The sequence below is a fragment of the Babylonia areolata genome, chromosome 19, assembly GCF_041734735.1.
Source record: "Babylonia areolata isolate BAREFJ2019XMU chromosome 19, ASM4173473v1, whole genome shotgun sequence".
NCBI classification, from domain to species: domain Eukaryota; kingdom Metazoa; phylum Mollusca; class Gastropoda; order Neogastropoda; family Buccinidae; genus Babylonia; species Babylonia areolata.
The window spans coordinates 59,477,338-59,486,841 of record NC_134894.1 but is presented as its reverse complement, the minus strand read 5'-3'; the positions used below and the strand labels follow the sequence as shown (position 1 = coordinate 59,486,841).

Here is a 9,504-nt window from a genome sequence, read left to right as displayed (position 1 = left end):
TTTTTCCTAAACGAGCTCGCAAAAAAGTAATTTCTGGCCACCACTTGCAAACTTCGGAAATTCCATTTCTTTAGGCATACTCAAACGATGTGACTTTGCTGCAATCGAAAACACATAATGATAATTATGTACAGCCTTCGAACCTTATAAATTCAGCAATAATTTTCTTATCTAATGTCCGTGCAGCTGGCTCCGAAGGAAAACGCTGTGTGTTGGCATTCAATAGATTTTTCCAAAACTCTGGATGAAGATGCCACATTACCCCCAGGAAATGAAACAGATGGAAAACAACAGGAGGGAATTTATTTACAAGGGTTAACAAACATCGAGACGCGATGTGACATAATTATACTCTGCATAAACAAATTCCGTTGAAGTGAATAGAGTAGATGTGTGCAACAGCCGAATGGTTACAGCGCTGGACTTTCAATCTGAGGGTCCTGGGTTCGAATCTCGGTGCACCTGGGTGGGTAAAGGGTGGAGATTTTTCCGATCTCCCAGGTCAACATACGTACAGACCTGCTAGTGTCTGAACCCCCTTCGTGTGTATGCGCACGCAGAAGATCAAATACGCACGTTAAAGATCCTGTAATCCATGTCAGCGTTCGGTGGGTTATGGAAACAATAATATACCCAGCATGCACACCCCCGAAAACGAAGTATGGCTGCCTACATGGCGGGGTAAATAAATAAAAAAAAACGGTCATACACGTAAAATGTTACATGTCTGTCTGAGTGTGTATGCGTGTGCTTCTGAAATCTGATTGAATGACACAGGTAACGAATGATGAGCGCCCAGTGGCAGCCGTCAGTCGGCTCTACCCAGGTAGGCAGCCTGTGGTGCAAATGTCCCCGTGTATTTAAAGCGCTTAGAGCTTGGTCTCTGACCGAGGATAGGCGCTATATAAGTATCCACATCAATCAATCAATCAATCAATCAATGTGAGTTTCAGGAGCAAGAAGAATGACAGTCAATCAAGAAACAAACCAGCTGGCCACAACAACAACAAATTAAATAATCAAACCAACAAATACACGTCTATGGAGAAGAGTTAGAAGCAAATTAGATATATACACCAATCCCAACACACTGGATGTCCGTTTGCTTAGATTTCTCAACTGTATTGTACAGGTTCGAATCTGATATCAGAAACACACAGGAAAATGGTAGATATAAACAAGCAAATAAATATCGATATAAGAATAGCAAGGACATGTAGCTGGTTTGCTTCTCTTTAAATAGACGCGGGGGAAAAAAAAAGATAAGAAAAAAAAGCCTTGGTAACGGGTTCCCCCCACCACCCTCCCCCCCTAAAAAAATTTTGTTGCTACATGAGCTCTTTTTTTTTCTTTTGCATGTCTGGTGCTCATTATTTGGAATTTTTGTTCATATATATATATATATATATATCCATGTCTATATAAATCAATTATCTTCTCAAATCGAAAAAAAAAAAAAAAGAGGAGAATACTTTTCTCCATAAAATCGAAAGGAGAGAGAGGAAAAAAATAAAAAGAAACAATGTTAATGAACAAATATACATTGTATAACAAAGAAAAAAACAACAAACAAACAAAGAAAAAAACTGCACAAAATCGAGACCCCAAATAATACATGTATAACAAAGGGAAAAAAAACCCACAAGAACAACCACCACCACCGCCGAGAAAAAAAAAAAGAAAAGAAAAAAAAAAAAAAAAAAAAAAAAGAGCACAAAATCAAGACCCCCAACAAGCCGACCCCGCCACCAAAGACGCCATGACCATCACCAACAGGCCGAGCCACATGGTGATGAGAGTGTGGTGTTGGTGTTGGTGGTGGAGCGTATGCGCGGCGTTGCAGAGGTCGTCGTCGCTGCAGCAGGAGCGGCGGACACAGCCCCTGGTGATAGACTGCCACTCGGTGCAGTTGGGGAAGTCGTCCTGGTCCTGGCACTGCTCGGCACAGCTCCGGACCGTGGAGGAATATTCGGTGGCCTTGACGTCACTCTTCATCTTGAAGTAGACCTTCTGCAGGGCACACACACACACACACACACACACACAACACACACACACACACACACACACACACAACACACACACACACACACACAACACACACACACACAACACACACACACACACACACACACACACACACACACACACACACACACACACACACACACACAGATTCAAGATGGTTTATTCAGTTAAGGCCATAGCCCCATATGAACAGGGGGGTAATAACAAAATTTTGTTTTGTATGTGTCATTGTAATTATTAATGCAAACAGTGCAGCATATTCCATAACAAGCTCCAATAAAACTAGGATATAAGTGAGAGAGAGAGAGAGAGAGAGAGAGAGAGAGAGAGAGAGGAGGGAGGAGAAAGAGAGAGTAATGAATAAAGCTACTAAGTATTGCCTTTACTGAAGTGGACTAATTACAGTGGAGAGAGAGAGAGAGAGAGGGGGGGGGGGTGAGGGAGAAGAAAGAGAGAGAATAATGAATAAAACTGCAAAGTATTGCCTTTACTGAAGTAGGCTAATTACAACGGAGAGAGAGAGAGAGAGAGAGAGAGAGAGAGAGAGAGAGAGAGAGAGAGAGAGAGAGTATGAATGAATGAATGAATGAATGAATGAATCTTTATTTTCCTACCTGCCCATCCATTCACAGGTCCATCCATCGATCCATCCGTCCATCCATCCACCCATTTATCTACCTACCCACCCAACCCATCCATCCATCCATCCATCCGTCCATCCATCCACCCATTTATCTACCTACCCACCCAACCCATCCATCCATCCGTCCATCCATCCACCCATTTATCTACCTACCCACCCAACCCATCGATCCATCCGTCCATCCATCCACCCATTTATCTACCTACCCACCCAACCCATCCATCCATCCATCCGTCCATCCATCCACCCATTCCTATTTCCACAAATACCCAACTATCCACCCACCCATCCACCCACCTCATTCACTGACCCATGCAACCATCTGTGTCTGTCTGATATATATATCCCCAAATCACTCTGGTTACCACGCTGTCAGGTATAGTTTATCATCCCGCAGCAGTAAAGGTCAGGATTGTCCAGTTGATTTACTTTCTCTCAGCCTCCCTTGTGAAATATTCGTCAACCCCATGATTTTCGACCTTCACTGGCCTTCTTGCGTGGCAGATTAATTCGAATTGAATTTCTTTTGCTCAGCTCATGTTTCTCCCCTCCTTGAGTCTCTCCACTGGTTGCCTGTTTCTGATCGAATAGACTATAAGCTATCCACACTGACCTTTTCTGCAGTCAACGGATCTGGCCCCAAGTATCTTTCTGAACTCATCCATATCTATACCCCGTCTCGCCAGCTCCGTTCTTCCTCTGATACTCGACTTCTCAGGATACTTCACGTCAGAAGTAAGACCTATGGACACAGATCGTTTTCTTTTCAATCGCCAAAGACGTGGAACAAGCTCCCTGATAACCTCCGTCATTCTGATTCCCTCGCATCTTTTAAATCTCGTCTCAAAACTCACCTTTTCCCTCAGCAATAAGTTCAATTGTGGCAGGTCAACTTCCTTTGTGTTAGCTGTGCTTGACTATGTGTGTATTACATATGTATGTGTACATAACTACATGCATGTATATGAATGTGTATTGTGTGTGAGTGTGTTTATGTAAGTTTGTGTCTGCCTGTGTGTGCGTGTGTGTTAGGGTAGCTGTTAGATATACATGTATTTTAAAATGTATGTATGCAGTGTGTGTGTGTGTGTGTGTGTGTGTGTGTGTGTGTGTGTGTGTGTGTGTGTGTAGTCACATTTTGGTGGTGTGTATGTTAACAAAAGCGTTTTTGTAAAGCACCTAGAGCAGATTTCTGGATAGTGTGCTATATAAGTATCCATTATTATTATTATCACTGATTACCTCGCCACACACACCCACACCTCTCTCTGTCTCTGTCTGTCTCTGTCTCCCCCTCTCTCTCAGAACCTTCCTCACCCTCTATCCCCCATTCTGATGTGTAATGCGGTGTGTGTTGTGTGTGTTTGTTTCTTTGATTTTGTTCCCTTTTTTTTTTACCTGCATTTTACTAACACTATGCTAGTGCCTGTATGTCGTGTGTGTGTGTGTGTGTGTGTGTGTGTGTGTGTGTGTGTGCGTGCGTGCGTGCGTGTGTGTGTGTGTGTGTGTGTGTGTGTGTGTGTGTGTGTGTGTTGTTTTGTTTTGATTTATGCATTTTTTTTTCTCTCTGTTGTGTATCTCTACTAACACCATGCTTTCATTTTTATTAAATATTGTGTAGTGTAGACCCAATTCAGGGCGGGGACTGGATGTAAAAAAAAGCACACCAGTGCTTATCTATTATCCTCGAAATAAAGAATTTGTCTGTCTGTCTGTCTGTCTCTTTGGCAGCACTGCAACCTATCTGTCTACTTTTAATAATTACCGACATTCATATAAGATATATCTCCGGTTTAATACGAATATTTGTATGTAAATCAAGCCTAGGATATTCTAGGAGTTGATTATGGAATCATCATATCTCAGAAAAACCTAAAAGAAAATTAATTAAAAATTTCAAAGATTCAAACCTAGCTTACTTACACAAACACCTGTTGTTGTTTTTTTGTGTTTTTTTTTTGTTTTTTTGTTTTTTTCAAACTTGACATCTCTTTATCCTAAAATGTACTGGTCAAGATTCAATATCAAAATAATTATGTTCGCTGTATTAGCCCTTCCGCAGTTTTATCCGTTTCGGTCAAGACAAGACAAGACAAGACAAGACAAGACAAGACAGGACAGGACAGGACAGGACAGGACAGGACAGGACAGGACAGGACAAGACAAGACAGGACAGGACAGGACAGGACAGGACAGGACATGGCAGGGCAGGGCAGGACAAGACAAGACAAGACAAGACAAGACAGGACAAGAAAGACAAGACAGGATAAGACAAGACAGGACAGGATAAGACAAGACAGGACAGGACAAGACAGGATAAGACAAGACAGGACAAGACAAGACAAGACAGGACAGGACAGGACAGGATAAGACAAGACAGGACAAGACAAGACAGGACAGGATAAGACAAGACAAGACAGGACAGGACAGGACAGGACAAGACAAGACAAGACAAGACAAGACAAGACAAGACAGGACAGGACAGGACAAGACAAGACAGGACAGGACAGGACAGGACAGGACAGGACAAGACAAGACAAGACAAGACAAGACAAGACAGGACAGGACAGGACAAGACAAGACAAGACAAGACAAGACAAGAAGTGTCTATATCAGGAAACCTCGTGGGGTCACACGAGAGTGATGTATTTCATGTAAATAATTCAAATATGAAGAAAAAAAAACCCAACAACATTTGGCATTGTGTTTACAATCATTTACGATGGTCATACCAACTGTTTGATTAAAACAAACAATTGGAAGAAGAACAGAATTAAAAAAAAAAAACAAAGAAGAGAAAAAAAAAAGAGTAAAATAGATAATAAATAAATAAATTCACAGAAACAACAAAGAAGAAAAAGAAAAAGAAAAAAAAAAGATAATAACTAAATAAACACACAGAAACATTTATTAGTAACATACAAAAGACAAACAGTTTACATTGTACACATGTCAATACGTGGATGTGTATAAATTTTTTATATTTTTTTATATCTCAAATCCAATTAGAACAAATTCACTAGAAAAATAATATGAACAACTTGAAATGAGGTAACAAGCTCTCTCTCTCTCTCTCTCTCTCTCTCTCTCTCACACACACACACACACACACACACACACACACACACACACACACACACACAACAAACACACACAGCCGCCCTCCAGAGAGACAGAGACAGAGAGAGAGAGAGAGAGAGAGAGAGAGAGAGAGAGAGAGAGAGAGAGAGAGAGAGAGGATTCAAAGACAAGGGCTTAGAGCCTGAGAAAGGGTTACAATAGCAAAATCATATTCAGTAATGCGCGCTCTGTTCTGCGTGCTTGTGCACGTGTGCACGCACACACACAAAAAAAGACGCGCGTGTGCATGCATATATGGAAATGTGTGTGTGTGTGTGTGTGTGTGTGTGTGTGTGTGTGTGTATGTTTATGTGTGTGTGTGTGTGTGTGTGTGTGTGTGTGTGTGTGTGTGTGTGTACAAAAAAATTTCCTTGTGGCATAAACACAGAATAGACAGTGGCTAAGAATAGCTGGGGATTCCCCCCCCCCCCCCCCCCCCTGCGATGTATAGAAAATATGGCCTATCCTACCACCGAACATAAAGAGCAGTAGGTTCATGGATAACAGACCAATGAATTGTCACCTTTCAGTGACATGGGTCCTCTACCACGCCTGTGCATAATTAATGCGAGCTTGGCGGTGAAAGGGTTAAGTGGACGATGTCGGCATCTGTATAATTCTACCGGGTGACTGTCGGCGGGGGTGCGGGGGGTTGGGGGGGGTGGGGGGAGGGCTGCGTTCATAAAATCGTGAGTGGTGAGTTGTGAGTCGTGATTCGTGAGTTGTGAGTCGTGAGTCGTGAGTTGTGAGTAGTGAGTAGTGAGTTGTGAGTCGTGAGTTGTGAGTAGTTGTGAGTCGTGAGTCGTGAGTTGTGAGTCGTGAGTTGTGAGTAGTTGTGAGTCGTGAGTCTGAGTTGTGAGTCCTGAGTTGTGAGTAGTTGTGAGTCGTGAGTTGTGAGTCGTGAGTTGTGAGTCGTGAGTTGTGAGTCGTGAGTTACGAGTTGTGAGTCGTGAGTTGTGAGTAGTTGTGAGTCGTGAGTTGTGAGTTGTGAGTCTGAGTTGTGAGTAGTGAATTGTGAGTCTGAGTTGTGAGTCGTGAGTTGTGAGTAGTTGTGAGTCACGAGTTGTGAGTCGTGAGTTGTGAGTAGTTGTGAGTCGAGAGTTGTGAGTTCTGAGTCGTGAGTTGTGAGTAGTTGTGAGTCGTGAGTTGTGAGTCATGAGTCGTGAGTTGTGAGTCGTGAGTTGTGAGTCGTGAGTTGTAAGTAGTTGTGAGTCGTGAGTTGTAAGTCGTGAGTTGTAAGTAGTTGTGAGTCGTGAGTTGTGAGTCGTGAGTTGTAAGTAGTTGTGAGTCGTGAGTTGTGAGTCGTGAGTAGTTGTGAGTCGTGAGTTGTGAGTCGTGAGTCGTGAGTTGTGAGTCGTGAGTTGTGAGTAGTTGTGAGTCTGAGTTGTGAGTCCTGAGTTGTGAGTCGTGAGTTGTGAGTAGTTGTGAGTCGTGAGTTATGAGTCTGAGTTGTGAGTCCTGAGTTCTGAGTCGTGGGTTGTGAGTCGTGAGTTGTGAGTCGTGAGTTGTGAGTCGTGAGTTGTAAGTAGTTGTGAGTCGTGAGTTGTGAGTCGTGAGTTGTAAGTAGTTGTGAGTCGTGAGTTGTAAGTAGTTGTGAGTCGTGAGTTGTGAGTCGTGAGTTGTGAGTCGTGAGTGAGTCGTGACTCTGAAAATACAAACTGGCATTCTCATCGCTCCCCAACCTTTTACTCTCCCTACTCCCTGGCACCCCCGCACGTTGAGGTTTTTGATCTGGTGGGGTCAGTTTCAGTTTCAGTAGCTCAAGGAGGCGTCACTGCGTTCGGACAAATCCATACACGCTACACCACGTCTGCCAAGCAGATGCCTGACCAGCAGCGTAACCCAACGCGCTTAGTCAGGCCTTGAGAAAAAAAAAAGGTAAATACATAAAAAAGGAACTACTACTACTACTAATAATAATATGTATAAGGCGCAAAAACTTGATGAAGTCAACTATAAGCGTAAAAAAAAAAAGAAAAAAAAAGAAAAAAAAAAAAGATACAATAATGGTGGGGGGTCAACGTGCTATCATTGTGCAACATCACTGTTTCCTTCCACAGTCTCGGGATTGCTATTCTTTCTTTCTTGTTGGCCTTACATTCAAGCTGGTGAATGAAGCTACACGCAAATGTAGAGTGCTGGCCTTGAGGTCACGCGTCCGTCCGTCCGTCCGCCCAGGAAGCGAGAGAATCTGAGCGCACTGGTTCGATTCCCACAGTCTTTTCTCCCCCCCCCCCCCTCCACTAGACCTTGAAGTGGTGGTGCTTTCTGGGTCCTAGTCATTGGGATGAGACCGAGACACCCGTGTGTAAACCCGCGCTTAGCGCACGTAAAAGAACACACACACAGCAACAAAACGGTTGTCTCTGAGAAAAGCAAATTCTGCAGGAAATCAAACACACTTGCCGGCAGAAAAAAAAGAAGAAGACAAAAGTGGATGGCGCTGTACTGAAGTGACGTGTTCTCCCAGGGACAACGGCCAGAATTCCATGAGGGAAAATGTAATACAATACAATACAATACAACACAATACAATACAATATAATACAATACAATACACTGAAACTGAAAATCTGTCCCCCCCCCCCCCCACACACCACCACCCGCATCGTTTCCAACCCCTCTGTCTAACTCTCATTCATTCTAACAGTCCGCTCCGCTCAGTTAAACAGCAAGTGCAAGGGGATATACTGTGGGACTGGAAGAACCAGAACAAAAGTGTTGACAGACACACAGAAACATCATTTATCATTCACGATTAAACAAGAATGACACCTGCCCCCCCCCACCCCCCAACCCCCCGCCCGCCCCACCTGCCCCCCACGCCCGCCTCAAAAACCGCCGCACAGAGACGGTGGAGTGATGGCCTAGAGGTAACGCGTCCGCCTCGGAAGCGAGAGAATCTGAGCGCGCTGGTTCGAATCACGGCTCAGCCGCCAATATTTTCTCCCCCTCCACTAGACCTTGAGTGGTGGTCTGGACGCTAGTCATTCGGATGAGACGATAAACCGAGGTCCCGTGTGCAGCATGCACTTAGCGTACGTAAAAAAACAAAAAAAACCCACGGCAACAAAAGGGTTGTTCCTGGCAAAATTATGTAGAAAAAATCCACTTCGATAGGAAAAACAAATAAAACTACACGCAGGAAAAAATACAACAACAAAAAATGGGTGGCGCTGTAGTGTAGCGACGCGCTCTCCCTGGGGAGAGCAGCCTGAATTTCACACAGAGAAATCTGTTGTGATAAAAAGAAATACAAATACAAATACAAATACGCGCTGTGACCAATGTTGGACTCCAGTGTCAGTAAAATGAAAGACTGCTTCCGGTCTTGTCTAATGGAGAACGGGGACGGCAAAGACACAGCCTGGAAGAGTTCGAACCCATTCCCCTGTTATCACTCTTGTTAATGTCCACTCGCTTCTCCTGAGGGACCGAGGAAGCTATCTCCTCCTCCTCCTCCTCCTCCTCCCCCCCCCCCCTCAAGTCTTGTTCTGTAACCACTATCGTTGTTTTTTTTTTTTTTTTTTTTTGTACGCTTATAGTTGACTTCATCAAGTTTTTGCGCCTTATAGATACTATTATTAGTTGTTAGAGTTCTTTTTTTTTAACCACTATCATTTTTTTTTTTTTGTACGCTTATAGTTGACTTCATCAAGTTTTTGCGCCTTATAGATACTATTATTAGTTGTTAGAGTTCTTTTTTTAACCAC

At 43.4% G+C, this 9,504-nt stretch overlaps 1 protein-coding gene across 1 annotated transcript in view; it reads right to left on the bottom strand.

The window, feature by feature from the left end:
• Positions 1-1,667: 1,667 nt before the first annotated feature.
• LOC143294382 (uncharacterized) overlaps positions 1,668-9,504 on the bottom strand; it is a 236,773-nt gene continuing 228,936 nt past the window's right edge. Inside the window, exon 4 of the mRNA XM_076605856.1 lies at positions 1,668-2,010. Coding sequence (XP_076461971.1) covers positions 1,720-2,010 — 291 coding nt within the window. The 3' untranslated portion in view covers positions 1,668-1,719. The remainder of the gene's footprint in view (positions 2,011-9,504) is intronic.